The sequence below is a fragment of the Ursus maritimus genome, unplaced genomic scaffold, assembly GCF_017311325.1.
Source record: "Ursus maritimus isolate PB19 unplaced genomic scaffold, ASM1731132v1 scaffold_2, whole genome shotgun sequence".
In the NCBI taxonomy this organism is placed as follows: Eukaryota; Metazoa; Chordata; class Mammalia; order Carnivora; family Ursidae; genus Ursus; species Ursus maritimus.
In genome coordinates this window covers 102,131,286-102,147,910 of record NW_024424452.1, presented here as the reverse complement: position 1 = coordinate 102,147,910, position 16,625 = coordinate 102,131,286, and the positions used below count along the sequence as shown (strand labels likewise).

General features: G+C 44.2%; 1 protein-coding gene across 2 annotated transcripts in view; it reads left to right on the top strand.

Annotated features, from left to right (window-relative positions):
* The window catches only part of KDM5B (lysine demethylase 5B), a 77,986-nt gene extending 65,244 nt beyond the window's left edge, over nt 1-12,742 (top strand). The window contains exons 23-27 of one of the 2 annotated variants that reach the window (XM_040636466.1): nt 2,807-3,292; nt 4,717-4,828; nt 5,938-6,092; nt 7,750-8,070; nt 12,589-12,742. In XM_040636466.1, coding sequence (XP_040492400.1) covers nt 2,807-3,292; nt 4,717-4,828; nt 5,938-6,092; nt 7,750-8,070; nt 12,589-12,627 — 1,113 coding nt within the window. In that variant the 3' untranslated portion in view covers nt 12,628-12,742. Of the gene's footprint in view, nt 1-2,806; nt 3,293-4,716; nt 4,829-5,937; nt 6,093-7,749; nt 8,071-8,599; nt 12,381-12,588 lie in introns of those variants that run through there. The other variant, XM_040636465.1, reaches the window with a different exon arrangement.
* The last annotated feature ends 3,883 nt before the right edge of the window (nt 12,743-16,625 follow it).

Sequence of the window (16,625 nt, the reverse complement as noted above, 5' to 3'; positions counted from 1 at the left end):
GGAACCTCCATATTGTTTTCCAGAGTGGCTGCACTGATTTACATTCCCACCAACAGTGCACAAGGGTTCCCTTTTTTCCACGTCCTCACCAACATGTTACTTCTTGACATTTCTATAGTAGCCATTCTGCTAGGTGTGAGGTGATCTTGCACTGTGATTTTGATTTGCAGTTTCGTGGTTGACCACCTTTTCATGTACCTGTGTCTTCTTTGTATGTCTTCTTTAGAAAAATACTCCTATCCTCTGCCTATGTTTGTTTTTTGGTATTAAGTTACATGTGTTCTGGGGCGCCTGGGTGCCTCAGTTGATTAAGCAACTGCCTTTGGCTCAGGTCATGATCCCAGGATTCTGGGATCGAGCCCCGCATCGGGCTCTCTGCTCAGTGGGAAGCCTGCTTTTCCCTCTCCGTCTGCCCCTCCTCCACCTTGTGCTCTCTCTGTCTCTCAAAGACATAAAAAATCTTAAAAGAAAAAAAGAAAGAAGTTGTATGTGTTATCTCTTTTGGGTATTAACCCCTTATCAGATATGTGCTTCGCCAGTATTTTTTTCTGTTCTGTAGGTCACCTTTTAATTTTGTTGGTTTCCTTTGTTGTGCAGAAGTTTTTTGTTTTTAGTTGGATGCAGTCCCATCTGGGTGCGTTCAGTGGCACAAAGCACTGCCCACTGTAGAGGTGGACTGTACAGCTCCAGGGACTGGACTAGATGGGTTCAGTCTTTGGTCAGGGCATCTTCTTCCCAGTCTGTTCCTTTGTAGCTGCCTCACTTCTCTGGTGATGACATGGGATTGCCTCAATTTATGTATTTTGACACAGACTTCCTTGGGGCATATTTGTATATTAAGTCAGGTTCTGATCAGATTCTGCTGCTTGTGGATCATTCTGGTTTTTTTAAGTGCTGCTTTCTACTATTATTTATGTGGTCTGTTTTTGTAAAGCCACTGTCTGTTTTGAGCTTTGCATGCTGTATCTTTCAGAGTCTAGTCAATGCCCATCTAGTATATGAATCCCTGGCTTCAGAACTCATATATTACCTGTTGATTTCCTAGAATTCTGAAGGATAATGGGGCGCCTGGGTAGCGCAGTCGTTAAAGCGTCTGCCTTCGGCTCAGGGCGTGATTCCGGCGTTCCGGGATCGAGTCCCACATCGGGCTCCTCTGCTGGGAGCCTGCTTCTTCCTCTCTCACTCGCTTGCTGTGTTCCCTCTCTCGCTGGCTGTCTCTCTGTCACATAAATAAATAAAATCTTAAAAAAAAAAAAAAAAAGAATTCTGAAGGATAAGCTGTTTGCTCTCCATTTGTGAGTTTTCTAGGAAGGCCCCTTGTTACCACATAACCCATGTATACTGCCTGTACATTGTTTTTATCTACAGAAATAAGTGGATTTAAAAAATATATACCTAAGGTTTGTTACCTGATTTACTTCTAGATCTTTGTTTCTTCCTTAATCATTCATACATTTTCTTTCCCATTCCAAAAAGAGATAGTGAAGGGTTCATTCTGGCCTTATGACTTGGGGCACCTCATCTGGTGAATCATAACAGGTCTGATGGTGGGTGTGTGTGATAACTGGGAATGGTTTTAACTGTGACAGATTAACATTTTAAGGATTTGGGAGTAGAATTGGGGAAAGGAATGGTTCCTGCAGCCTGTAGCTTCTGTTTCTAGAGGGGAGAGCTCAGTTTTAAAAATCTATGCTTTCCCCCCATTTATCTGTATTTCTGTATGAGTGAAGTGCTGGAAGAGGACTTCAGTGGTCCTGGGAAATTGGGTATTAAGTTCAAGGTGGTAGTGGCTCTTGACATAGCCAGTGGTTTTAGTTTATCACGTTTAGATAGCTCTTACTTCATGGTGCATAGTGAATAAATCTGTAACGCCTGGACCTGTTTATGTATTGGAAACCTTGTATAGTAGGTGCTTAGTCTGTTCAGGTAAAGGTTCCACTTACGGACAGCTTGTTAACATTGTGCAGGAATATGTTCAGTATCACTCCAGCTTTTTACGGTGAAGTTGGTTCTGTTTATGTGTTATTTCCAAGTCATTTATACAGGTTAACTGAACTCCCCAGTTGGCTGGGGCATGGCTCTTGTTTTAATAGAGAAGAAAGACTTTACAATTTGAGTATACCTGCCACTCTTTGCAGAAAAGCAGCTTGCTTTGGTCTGTGCCCTAATGAGCTTACTTTATAGCAGGCACACGTGTGTGTGCACATGTGTGTAAGAAAAGTCTGGGAAAGTGCTTTCTGTTTAATGATTTCATGAGATATCCAGTCTCTGTCTACAGTGGCTGTGTCCAGCACACGTATAAGGCCTTAATGTTAAGGATAGTAAGAGGCATAAACTACCATTGTGTAGTGGCTGCTGTAGAGACTTTGCCTTCCAGAGTGCCTCTCTAAAAGAACACAGAAGCTAACGGAACTACGAAAACATGGAGAACCCCAGGAGTTCACGCACGTAGAATGTGAAAAGCCTCTATCTTTCCAGAGAAGTCAATGTGCAGGGAAGTTGGACTAAGAAGTAGTGTGTGCTCAGTAATTGCCCACACTGTTCACTGTGTGCCGGGCAGAGCGTGCTCTATCACAGGGCTCTCGTTTAGTCATCACTGCAGCCCTGCGAGGTGGGCTGTACTGTCAACTCCATATTATACATGTGAACATTCAGCCACAGTGGATCGTGCTGCCCAGGGTCATTCACACAACTCAGTGAGACAGAGCCAGGATTCAAATGTAGATCATCTACTCTGGGACCCTTGAGTTTTAGGAGAGGGCTAAATTCTCTCTGACATTGTCCTTGATTGTTAACTCCTTTTTAGATGGCAACACTTGGGGAAGCTCGCCTAAGGGAAATGGAAGCCTTGCAGTCTCTCAGACTAGCCAACGAAGGGAAGTTGCTGTCACCTGTCCAAGATTTGGAACTGAGAGTCTGCCTGTGTCAGAAGGCCCCAGCTGCCCCCATGATCCAGTGTGAACTCTGCAGGGATGCTTTCCACACTAGCTGTGTGGCGGTACCCAGTATTTCACAAGGCCCACGAATCTGGCTTTGTCCCCATTGTCGGAGGTCAGAGAAACCTCCGTTAGAGAAAATTCTGCCCCTGCTGGCCTCCCTGCAGCGTATCCGAGTCCGCCTTCCTGAGGGAGATGCACTTCGATATATGATCGAAAGAACCGTGAACTGGCAACACAGAGCCCAGCAGCTGCTTTCATCAGGGAATCTCAAATCTGTGCAGGATCGAGTGGGCTCAGGACTGTGGTATAGCAGATGGCAAGCTTCAGCAGGACAGGTGTCCGAGACGAACAAGGTGAGTCTGGACTTTTCTTTGCCAGTTTCTGGAATCTGCCAAGCTCTGTCCCTTTCCCTGGCACCTTGCACTCTGGTACTGCTGCTGTTCCTGGTGATGGCTTGACTGATACCAGCACTCACTTTTCAGCTCCCCACTTCGAGGGCTCTGTGTCCCTGCCGTGTTGTTTTCATTTTCTCTGCTCCTGGCAATCAAGTTTTCTGTCAGGCCGTCTGCTTCTGGAGAGCAGATTTTACCTTTTCATAGATATGTATAGTTTTCCCATTTATGTGTATGAATCCAGATACATATTTAATATATATGAATTTTTAGAATTTTTGCTTGACTGTTTTTCTCCCCTGCTTCCTCTCCTAAGTCCCTGACTAGAAGCCAGAGTGCTTTCTGCTTTGTGTCTCTTACTGCCCCTTGAGGAAGAAATCGGTTTTGAAGTGTCTGAGTACTGTGTTGCTCCAGAGGAAAGGCAGTGGTTTTTCATACCATCCACAGTCTTTCTGCTATAAAAGCCAGATTCTTCCGACCATCAACAGAGTTTTGTCTTCTTCCATAGAAGGTGACTACAGGAAAAGAATGTGAAAATATCAGAAAAGGACAATCAGAAGGGCAGTATTCAGTCTTCATATGAGTTTGACCTGATTTTCAGATCTCATACAGATTTCTCTAGCAGAGATCTCACACCTCCCTTGTGCTATCCTAACACAGACAGCGAATTATGAGTTAAATGTTCAGCCGATCAAAGATAAAAGACAAAAAATTGATTTCCCTCATGTTTGTTTCCTTGTTTTCTTTTGCATTTCTTTCCAGGCTTGTGAAATACAGTCAGTGCCTGGCACTTAGCAAATGATGAATTAAATTTTTGTTGCATAGGGTGAGTTGTGGTTATTTGGGTAGCCTACAGGGGAGACATTTATGTTCTTTACACAAGATAGGCTAGAAGTTTCCCTTTATTGATAAAAGGAGAGGACGCAACTATTACTAGTTCATAGTTTAAGGAGTGTTTCTCCTAGCACTTTTTAATAAACACTGAGGAGGGGAGGAAGGTGGACATCCATGAGATCTGGCAGTTCCTCAGCCGGTTTGCTCAAAGGGACACATGTCTGTGTTCATTGTGTTACAACCCTCATTAGGAGAATTACAAAGGGAATAAAAGGCTGTATGATCTGTTTTCATGCAACGAAAATGCCTTATTTCCCAGCGGTGCTCTTGACCTCTGTGGAATCAGTCCAGGTAAAACCAGGAAGACTAAAGGCTTGGTGGATATGAGTCAATTTGGCTAAATCTAAAATACTTGGAGACTTCTTTCAGTTGGGAATTGAAGTCCTTCTTTCCTGTTTGCCTGCTTGATAACCCAAACCACATTCCTTGGACTGGTGGGAGAATTTTTAATCCTGAAAAAGCCTTCCTATAAAATGTTTTCCTTCCATTAGGTGTCTCAGCCTACTGGCACAACATCCTTTTCCTTGCCTGAGGACTGGGACAGCAGAGCCTCCTATGTACACTCTCCCTTCTCCACTGGCCGGAGTTGTATCCCCCTCCATGGTTTGTGTTTATTCTGTTGATGAGAGGGAGAGGGAGGGCTGGGTAGTAACAAGTCATCTTGCAGTAGGTTTTTTTGTTCATATACATAAAAAGACTTTATCCTCAAATGTCGAATATGGGTTACTATGTATTTGAAAGGTAGGAGAAGGATCGTGCTTGAAGGTTTATAAATGCAAAGCAAATAGAGAAAGGCTTTAATACATTGCCTTCAGGAATGAAAGGGTTAATCCCGTGCTGACTGACTGTTAAATACCAGTCATTTCAGTGAGATGCTAAGTCATGGGCTCCCTTGGGATCTTAGAGATAATCTGTACTTGAAACCTACCTCCTTTTTTTCTGTGTTGACTCTTGAACAACACAAGTCCACTTAGACACAGGTTTTCTCAATAAATACAGTACAGTACTGTGCGTGTCTCTTTTCTCTTCCTTACGATTTTCCTAACAGTCTCTTCTCTTTAGCTGACTTTATTCTAGGAATAGCATGTAATACATAAACATACAAAATATGTTAATCAGCTGCTCATGTTATTGGTAAGGCTTCCAGTCAACAGTAGACTATTAGCAGTTACATTTTTGGGGAGTTAAAAGTAACACATGGATTTTTGACTGTGCAGGGATTCAGCACCCTCAGCTCCCACATTGTTCGAGGGTCAGCTGTGCTTACGTATATGTGCCTGCCCCAGGAGTTCTGCCCGAAGCCACAGCGGGAGTCCTCATTTAGTCATGCCGTCACAATATGTGTTTGGTATTGGGGTTGGAGCTGCTCAGTCCACCCGGATTGCCCACATCTTGGCCTGTTCTGTGCTTCGTACTGAATGCAAAAGCTATCAAGGCAGATGTACGGTCTCCTCTGTGTTAGCAGTAATTAAGTGAAGAGCGGATTCAGTGTAGAATTAGTACTTCCCTAGTAATCAGAAGCCTGAGAAAAGTTAGTTTGGGCTCTTACTATATTGTGGCTTTAGACACAGTACGTGAACCTAACTTCAGCTGAATATAATTTTACCAGGAGAGGGTGGCAGTGGGATGAGGGGTAGTCCTTTATTTGCAGATCTCAATGTCCATGTGAAACACACTCTATTATCATCATGCTTTGGTGTGGTCTTTAACAGGTATTAGTCCAGAAGTGAATGAACTGTTGATGGAAGCCCAGTTGCTCCAGGTATCCCTTCCTGAAATTCAGGAACTTTACCAGACTTTACTTGCAAGGCCAACCCCTGCTCAGCAGACCGACCGAAGTTCACCAGCTAGACCGAGCAGTGAGAAGGTGAGTGTGTGGCAGGTAGCTGGGGATACGGTCTCGGCTGGGGAGCTTGATAGTGTCATTCCATCTAAATAGTTTGGTGAGTGAGATGCCATTTTCGATCCAGAACAGGATGCGAACTGTCTACTTCACAGACCCATTCCTAAGGCTGTCAGTGAGCAGAGAGGTGCTAGGCATCACTTTGGGCTCACATCCTGGAGTTTGATGCTGTTTTTTAAGTGACCGTGAATTTTTTTTTTCCTTTTAGCGTGATGCTTTTCATCATTTCCATGTGATAATAGCTGGAAGCAGAATTATTTTTCTCTAAAAGAAATACTGTAGAGATGAACATGTAATTCTAGCCGGGAAGGCCTTTTGGTATAAAGCTTTCAAAACCTAAAGAATATCTTGGAGTTGACGTTTAACAAATGCTTTAACTGCTCTAACCCTAACAGGACAGCTGTTGGGAGGACTGGGTCATCAGACTGAGGGGTGCCTGTTTTGAGTGCTGACTTACTTGAAGGGGATAGATACCATGTATGTCCTGTTTTTTAGCTTAAAGATGCTGCTACTTTCTGTCAGTGAGCTAGCTGACCTATAACATTCAAAACTCCTGAGAATATAGTCAGGATAGGGAAGAATCTCACTACCAAATAGCAGTTAGAATTTTATTTTTTTAATATTTTTTAATTTAAAAAAAGATGTATTTATTTATTTGAGAGAGAGAATGCAGAGGGAGGGGCGGAGGGAGAGGGAGAGTAGACTTCCCACTGAGCGTGGAGCCTGATCCTGAGATCACGACCTGAGCCGAAATCAAGAGTTGGTCTCTCAACCGAGCCCCCCAGGCACCCCTAGAATTTTATTTTTCATTATGATACCAAATAGTAGTGTAGCACCATTTTATATTCAATTAATACACCTTATTTCTTTTCTTTTCTTTTTTTTTTTTTTTAAAGATTTTATTTATTTATTTGACAGCCAGCGAGAGAGGGAACACAAGCAGGGGGAGTGGGAGAGGAAGAAGCAGGCTCATAGCGGAGGAGTCTGATGTGGGGCTCGATCCCATAACGCCGGGATCACGCCCTGAGCCGAAGGCAGACGCTTAACAACTGCACCACCCAGGCGCCCCTCATGCACCTTATTTCTATAAGGGGTGGTGATGTATGTCCTTAAAGAAGGAACGTATTAGCACGGTTCCTTAGAAGTCTGTAGGTCAAAGGATAAGCATATACATCTAGGTAGAAACTACCTGGTAGTCTTTTACTCCTGAAGTTGGCAAAGAGAAGAATGTAGGCATCACCCCATCTTCTAGTGCTAGTTTAAAAGCTCATCGTGTCTTTAACATTTCCTTTTTCCGCTCTTTCTTTTACTAGCACTAACAGTTAAGTTAGCTAAACTCAAACAGGTTGTCCTATAGGACGTGAGGGGACATGGTGGCAGTGGTATTAGGATGCAGTATTTTTTTTTTTTAATTTAAGTCTTCTCTGCATCTGATGAGGGGCTTGAACTCACCCCGAGATCGAGTCTCACTCTCTTTCCCAACTGAGCCAGCCAGGCGCCCCAGGTTGCACGATTTTTCTAATGTTGATGAGAGATCATCCGGTTTCTCATACAGCTAGTACTTGACTAGTTTGAGTAACAGACTGTCGGCTAAAACTGAATTTGCCTATCTTCCACCCAGAACGAGTGCTGCCGTGGGAAGCGAGATGGAATCAACAGTCTTGAGAGAAAACTGAAGAGACGCCTGGAAAGAGAAGGCCTCTCCAGTGATCGGTGGGATCGAGTTAAAAAAATGCGGACCCCCAAAAAGAAGAAAATCAAACTGAGCCACTCCAAGGACATGAACAGTTTCAAGTTAGAGAGAGAGCGTAGCTATGAATTAGTCCGTTCTGCCGAAACGCATTCCCTGCCCTCAGACACATCCTATTCCGAACAGGAGGACTCTGAGGATGAAGATGCCATCTGCCCAGCTGTGAGCTGCCTGCAGCCAGAAGGAGATGAGGTCAGTGAGGTTTGGGCCATTGAGGACGTGCTTTCCCTTAACTCAGAAACCCTGTAAGCTACACCTCATCTCGCTGGGTCTTTCTCTTCTGCTTATCTGCTTTGAGCTGATCTGAATGGATTGCTCAGCCCTCCCCCACTGATATCTCTGCTCTTACCATCGTTCCTGGGTCTTCTCCCTTTTCTTGAAGAAACTCTTATTCTTCCCTTTTTCCTTTTCCTGCTCTTCCAGCTTTCACCGTCCCGGCGCTAAGAAGGTGGGAGGGATGCTGATGTAATGCCCTTTTGCTTACTTATCACAGGGCGGCGCTGTCTTAACCCCAAAGCAGTCACGACTTGAAGAATGGCTTTGACTTGGTTGCTTTGGCTGGTGAGCCAGCTACACTCATGTGGCGTAGCTGTTGTGCCAGAGGTCCCAGTGGTGGGACGGTGGCCGTTAGTGGCAAACGGCCTGACTTGAGGCTGGCCTGCCCAATTTTGAATCACATTTTTTCCTCTGAAAACCCCGTCTCCCTGCTCTTTGTAACCAGGTGGACTGGGTCCAGTGTGATGGCAGCTGCAATCAGTGGTTTCACCAGGTCTGTGTTGGTGTTTCTCCAGAGATGGCAGAGAAGGAAGACTACATCTGTGTGCGCTGTACTGTGAAGGACGCACCAAGCCGAAAATAAAAATACAAACACAAACACCCCCACCCCCAACCACTTAATGTAATTCAGGACTCCAACCAAGAAGATTTCTTCAGTTTCTCAGCAAAGCTACAGGACTGGTATTCAAACCAGCCTGTAAACGGTGCTATTTCTATTCCTTACGGGATCATTTTTCCAGAACTCTTTGAAAAAAAGAAAAAACAACTAAAAAAATTTTTGACACTTTTTGTATTTTTTTCCTTAAGAGCTGTTTGTGGGTGTTGAGGTTTGAAATGCTGACTGGTTTTTTTTGCAGGGGTTCCCACCAATTTGGAAGGCTTTGCAGCTTACACCTTTTCATACACAGCATTCAAATCTTACCTCCGTCTGGGATTTACCGGCTTAAGAGTCCAACTCAGTTTCAGTGCCCAGAAAGGCACCAGAAATTCCAGTAAATCCTCATTTGAGGAGTTTCTCTCTTGTTTACTCTGTTACCATATTGGGGAACTTAAGTTTTTCACTTTTGGGGTTTTTGTTTGTTTCTTTATCCACTTTTCTTTTTCCTAGACTAGGTTTATTTATCAAAGCAATAACTTCTATGTTGGTTTCAGTGGCTGGAATTAAAACAAAACAAAACAAACTTCCAAACAGTGTGTTGGTGCTTTAGCATTTGGTTGATGTACAGAACACAAATGTCTAGTTTCTAGTGTCACTGATGAGCTAGTGATGTAGAAAAGAGACTGCTCTGTAAGTAATTGCCACAGCTGTATTTTGGCTTTTCCCCTGCCCCTTCCTTCCTCTCCTACTATTTTTTTGGTAGCTTGTATCAAATGTTGCAGTTTATATTGTGGAATAAATCCTTGGTCCTAATTTAACACTAAATGCTGGTTATTTGGAGCCATTAGACTACAGCTTCTCATGCCCCTCTACCTTGCGGGCTTTGAAGAGTGAGAGGGGGGTTGCTTGCTTTTGCCTCTGCCCAACTAGGCTACAGTAGCAGTGGATGGTTCTTCTGTATCCTGCTCTGTTCGGTGGGCCGTATGCCTACCGTCTCTACTAATAAAGAACCCCACCCAGTCTTCACGGAATGGAACTTGTCTTTAAAGCCATGCTGTTTTTAAATAAGCTTTACAGAATGGTGGCAAATCATTCCAATCCTCAAATCAGTCCTCCCTGTGGAAATGATGTCTTTATTATATTTGAATTGACAGGGAAACTTGGTTTAGGGTTAAGATGTCAAACGGAAATCTAAGAAAGATGATCCTTGCAGAGGGCTAGGGAAGTATGGGTCAAGGGACAGCTCGTGAACACGCAGGCTCTGCTTCTGTGGCTTCCTTCCCTGTCTCTAATGCTAGCGGTTGTTCCTGGCTGTCGACAGTCCACAGCCTTTCCCCTCCTTTCTTTTCTGCAGTGGAGAAGACCTGGTGAACAGAACAGACTCTTGCTTGGTTTTTCCTCTTCTGTTGGTAATACTTGTTTCCCCCCCCACTCTATAGCCATAAGCCTGGAGATGGGTAGAACTAGTGGGTCTTTAATAAAACAACATAACAACAAAAACAGCAGTTTGTGATGTAGCAGAGATTTAAATGTACTATATCCCCCTTGATGCAATTCAAATAATTAAATCTTTTTAAGAATGACTTGTAATTGTCTGCAGTTTTCCCACAGTTGTTGTGATTTCTCTCCTTGTCTGACGGGGGTTCTGGGGCCAAAAGAGAAGAAGAGCCTCGAGAGTGCGATCTGGAACAATAGTGGTTTGGCCTTTTTTAAGTATCCAAATTCTTAGAACCCCCTGACATTGGGACAGGATGCCAGCTGTCCCAGTTCCATTGAGAATATAAGCTAAAAAGCGGACACTGCAGCCAAAATAAACCCTTTGCCTTCAGAGAGCTTTTGCCCCTTTGGTATGCCCCTCCTGTGCCCCCTCCTCGTTTTTCTTCCTCACGTATGGGTTGTGTACACTCCCTGACGACAGCATTCCCGGTGAGGTAGATTCTCTGCCTCTCTGAGTTAGGAGGGGGAAGGTAAGAATGTGTGTATTTACCACCACCCCCCCCCCCACCATGAGAGAGCCACTGATGTTTTTACATATGATGATAGTGAAGTTGGAGAGAGCGTCAGCTGCCCATTTATACTGCTGGTGAATGAAAAAGCCTGGGTGGTGTCTTCCAGGTCTCCTGTAGTATCCCTCCTACCTTGTGCACTAACACAGCCAATGACAGAGGCACGTCTGCTTTCTAACTGATACCTTCTGTTAAGTACCCAAATCGACTACAAAGTGATGTTATCTAAAAACCATGTTTACTGTGTGTTAGCTGTGAAGCTGGCCTGTGTCCTTGAGAAACGTCTGCACCTGGAGAAAGAAGAGAAAACACACAGAGAAACTGAGGCTTCATCTCCGTAGTCCTGCAGCTGCATGAGGTGTGAGAAGGAAGGACTGTTAGCCAGAGCCTGAGCCGGGGGGTGAAGGAGTCTAGTGAACTCGGCACCAAAGGGTGGATGAGAGCCCCTGCCTCATGCCAGGGGCTCTTGTGTTCTTGTTTTTCCTTCTTCCAAATCAGACTCTAGAGGATTTCTTATGTGGAATCAAGAAAGGGCTTGTTTCTTATGTAGGCTCTAGGCTGGAGAAAGATTGTGTAATTTGGACTAGCTGTAAAGAAGATGGACTTCTTTACAACTTCATTTCAGCATCCTGGGATGTGTAACTCCTTGTTTCTATCTCAAGGTTAGCCTAAAACCAGAGTTCCATCCGTGGTGGTGGAGGTTGGTAAAGCCTGAGTTTCCCTGCTTCTTTCTGCCATACAGAGCTTTAGAAAATGATATATAAAGATCTTCAGACTTTAGGTCTTTTGTTTCGGCAGAAGTATCTGGGATTCACTTAATTCGCTATTAAAATTAACATGACCCTTTGGGTGTTTGTGCAGGATAACCCCAAGAACAAAGTGGATGCCTACCTGGAATGGGATAAAACTTGGTGTTGCCTTGTACTTGTTGTTGGACTCTGAAGGCCCTTTTGTAGTGGATTTCTCCCTCTTCTGGTTTTTCCATTCATAATCTTGCTGGGTACTTGGCACTCTGTTATTGAGACCTGCCTCTGGCTTGGATCAGGTACTGATTGACATTTAGTGCCCATGGGTGTTCTGGGCTCAGTCCTGCCTGGACTTCCTGCCATCTAACACAGACTGGAATGGATTATAGATGCTATAGACCTGTAACAAGAGATAGAATGGAACAACAAATATTTCAAGAGTCATTTACCCATCACCATTCAGTACCTGACTCTGCTAGTCTATGATAGGCGTCAGCCTGTATTAAAAGGTCTTTCTTTGCCATATTGATGTAGAAAACAGAGTCCTCTTCTGATGAAAGTTTGCCTGTTGAGAAGAAGAGCTGAGGAAAACAGTGAAGATCCCAGTGCCTTGATTTAGCACCATGTGCGAGTCAGAGTCCTTTCTTAGCTCCTAGTTGAGCACCAGAGTGACTGCCTCACACCTCTTGCCCCTGTCCTCAGTCCCTTGCATGTGGCCCTTCAAACCGCCCAACTTCCTGAGCGGTTCCATGTGTAATTTGGAATAGAAATGTCATGGAAAAGCTGCCTAAACAAAACATTGTATAAAGTAGGAACTTGTGTAAAGTAATACTGTTGTAAATCCATTTTGAAAGTATAAAGAATCAGTTTGTAAAGTGTGTATTTCACGTCTTCCAAATTTATGTAAAGTTTTCATGTTTCATGATTGCTTACATAGGAATACATGTTTACATTTTTGTCAGTTGAATGGAACATTTAAAACCAGCCAACAACAGGTCATCCAGCTCCCTGTTCTGGTTCTGGGTTAATTGTATAGGATGAAGGGCTGGGATGTGGTGAGTTTGGATATGTCTTTTATTTTCAGGATAATCTGCTGCATGGCCATCGAGGGATGGAATTGTGATGTCATTTGATCTGTTTCAGGTGAGTGGAGGCCAAAGGACTATTCTTTCTGTTTCCCCTTGGATGGAAAAATAGAGAAATTAAAAAGTTGCCTTTCTTAGTTATTTTTTTGAAAATAAATGCCCAAAGACACCCTCTCAAAAAAAAAAAAAAAAAAAAATCTAGCTCCTGGCAGATTCACCTAGCTAGAAGTTGGAGAGGAGTGCAGTTTCAAGCACTGACTCCTTCTGTTGTCCCATGCCAGTGGTTTCTCACTGACCATAATTTTACCAGGAATTTAAACAAAAGAAAGCCCCGTTTACATATGATTGGGACAAGTAGTTTGACAATTAATTAAAAAGTTGAGTATGAAAAAGTTGTACATTTAAGTTAGCCTGCCATATGTATGTTCAGTTAATAAACTCTAAAATTGAGGAAAATTACAGTTAGAAGGGCAAGAACCTTCATTCACAATAATCATAATGTATGATCTATGATTTTCAGCTTGGACTTTTTTTAAATGTAAACTATACCCCCAAATGGAGCTTGAACTCCACACCCCAAGATCAAGAGTTGCATTGCTCTACTGACTGAGCCCGCCAGGCACCCTAGCTTGGACTTCTTTTAAAATGAATAAAGAATTTAGACATTGTGAAGGAATTGGACTTCAGAATTCCAGATAATTTACTCATTTTCTCCAGTCTATAGTTTCACCTAGATCTAATTTAATAGCAAGTTTTATAAGCAACTCTAGGTTTTAAGTCACTTCTGCACCCAACGTGGGACTCGAACTCACGACCCTGAGATCAAGAGTCATATGCTCTACTGACCGAACCAGCCAGTCACGTGCTCTACTGACCCCCAATCTAGTTTTTTTTTTTTTTAAGATTTTATTTGTTTATTTGACAGAGATAGAGACAGCCAGCGAGAGAGGGAACACAAGCAGGGGGAGTGGGAGAGGAAGAAATAGGCCCATAGCGGAAGAGCCTGATGTGGGGCTCGATCCCATAACGCTGGGATCACGCCCTGAGCCGAAGGCAGATGCTTAACTGCTCTGCCACCCAGGTGCCCCCCCAATCTAGTTTTTATACAGATTCTTTCCACACATTTCATTGGTTTAGGTAATAAAACAGTTTACTCTCACAGATGAGCTAGTAGGATAAGGAACAAATACGGCTCCATAGGTGATCAAAGCAGATTACCAGCGCTCCTCAGGCCAAGACCGCCAGTGCCCTTTACAGAAAGAATTTTAACCTTAACTTAAGCTAGAGTTGGTCTGGAAGAGTGTCTCCTGTGTTTGAAGTCACTTGGTCCAGCTCTTGCAAGACTTTCTAAGCTGCTAGGAGAAGGCTGCTATTACAGATGAGCTGTAGCCTCTGGAGCTATCCCGATCCACTGACCAGTTACAGCATACTGAGGATTTCGTTCCTTTAATGCTAAGGGATTATCATGGTCGCTGTTCCTTTGGGTGACGTTTCAAGGTGTAGGTAGCAAGAATCGCTATTTCGCAGGTGTGAAAACAAGAAAGCCAGCCAGTCCTAGGACAGGTGGACTTTGGAATGTGAGGGGACTGACCTGGGAAGAACCAATCCCTCAGTGTGGTTTGTTGGTTCCTAGTCTTAGGGCTCTTTGAGTCTCAAAGGACTCAGCATATTGGCTCCTAGTGTTGGTGACCCTGCTTCACCCTCTGCCCCAGCCCCCACCTTCCTCTTGTCTCCAGACAATAGGGGAGGAGTGTGCAAATATGACCTAGGGTCATAGTCACCAGTGGGCCATTTGTTCTCTTGTGGGTCTGGTTGTGAGGGGCTTTCACTTTCTAGAGATGACATGAAGTCCAGCAGCCATCACTAGCCTTGAAGTGGCCACCCCAAATGGACAAAATGCCCTCAACAAGTTTCTTTTTCCCGACAGACACTGAGTGAGAACACATGGTCCATAACGTGTGTTGTGAAACCTTTGTGTGTCCTCAGGCAGTTTGATGAGAGGAGGCAGATCGTGGGCATAGCCCTCTCAACCTTGTCATGTATGCCTTGGAAGATGATTGAGCAGAGGTCATGGTGGATGTATGTCCAGCCTTGTTTTCATGCTGTCTTCGTTGCTGTCCCACTCCCCTGTCACCCCACCCAAAGAAATTCTTCAAGGAGAGAATGAACAGCTTAGAGTGGGGCTTCTTACTGGATCCAAGGGAAGTGGTGTCCAGAAAGCAAAGCAGAGGAGAGTTTGAAGAAGGAATAAGACTGTGGCTGGATACAGAAGCTCTCGTTGCCATTCCAGGCTTGTCCACCAGAGGGCACTACTGGGTTTCCATAAATGCCATGGGTCTTCCTGCCCTGTTGATGTAGGTTTGTCCTGTTTAGATTGACCAGGAGGGAAATTAGTTTAAGCCATCTTTTAATATTGTTAACAAGTTAACAAGGCTCCAGTCCTTTCTGGACTCCAGTACCTTCCCTGACTTTGGTTTTTGATTAGGTTTATAAGTCCAAGGGAAAATGAGAAAGGTAGGGATTAGGAACAAAGGCCCTCTTGGTGCAGGAATTATGATTTAAGGGACAACGCCAGAGAAAGGCTGGCCCTGATCGGAGGACTGAGGTGAGCTGACTGGAAACCTGTTAGTTTCTTCCCCCAGGACCACCCTCATCAGGAGAAGGGGCCATAACAAAACCGACATGTATAAACGAGGGCTTTCTATGAATCCATAGTGGCTGGGTCGTCAGGGAAGCAGATGTAGGAGCTGATCATTAGCTTTGCTGGATGGTAAGAGACCGAGTATTGAGGAAGTTGCTGTTAGGGGTGTAGGACTTGAACTGAGCTAGAGTACAGATAGAATTTGTATGAGGCTTGAAGCCAGTTGCTGAGCCAGACCTCAAACCCGTATCCTGTTAATATTTCCACTGTGCTGTGATCTCTACCACATTCCTGAGTTGTTTTTTTATTTTAAATGCTTATATACCCCAAACTGCCAGATTGTATTAATAGGGGCTTTACATCTATTATTTAATCCTGCCAGCAGATACGAAGTAATGTTTCTCTCTGGGTAGGGATGGGTGGCTGGATTTTGATGCAGAATTCTGTCCTTAATTGTTAGCTTTAGAATTTGAAATAGGGAGCACATCAGTGTTTCTCTTGGAAACACTGGATATGCCAGATCCTTTGAAGGAGGGACGTTCAGCGTTCTTAAAGGCTATGGCATTTTTGCCCAGGAAGATAGTGGTTTATTTCCTAGTCTGAACTAATGGCCATCACAGTTATCTCTTGCTTCTAGTATTAATCCTCTAATACACTGCACCCATGGGGTGGGGCAGCATGAGGTACTGGAGAGGAAAGTGGGTGTTTGCCAGGACCTTCAGGACAAGCCTGCAGGAACCGCTCTTCCTCAATAAGCAACACACGAGGGCAGCAGAGGACCAGGATTGGGCTGCTTTCCTCCCCGGTTCCCAGAGCCGCTATGGAGCCCACTGGAGGGGAGGCTGTGGTAGGTTTAGACACCCAAGATCATTCTCCATGTCTTTGCTTCTCTGTAACCTGCCCTCAGATGCAGGCTAATGTAATGTTAACCCCTTTGCAAAGTTCAGTTCTTTGTCTAACTCGCCGTTTAGGAAGAGATTGAGTTGTAGACTTAAGATGGAAGCCCAGGCCTTGGGTCCTCATTCCACCGAAGGCAGAGCAAATTCCTAAGCTGCTGGCTATCCCAATTATGTGTCCAGCGTATCGAGCGCCTCCGATTTTCTTAGCCCTGCAATTAAGTTTTATAGACTCGGGATGGATAGAACATGGACAGTGCACCCAAGGAGTTCCAAGTTCAGTGGAGAAGGGAATCTGTGGAACAAAGTTTCTTTTCTAGTGGGGATGCACAATTGTGATGGAGCCAGAGGAGAGCAAGGCTTCAGAAAAGTAAAAATTTGACACTTGAACTATGTCCCTACCAAACTGGCCATGTGGCCTTGCTGAGGATGAAGGCTTAGCACATTTCAAATTAAGGCTGCTTGGGACGCTGGGTGGCTCAGCCGGTTAAGTGTGCGC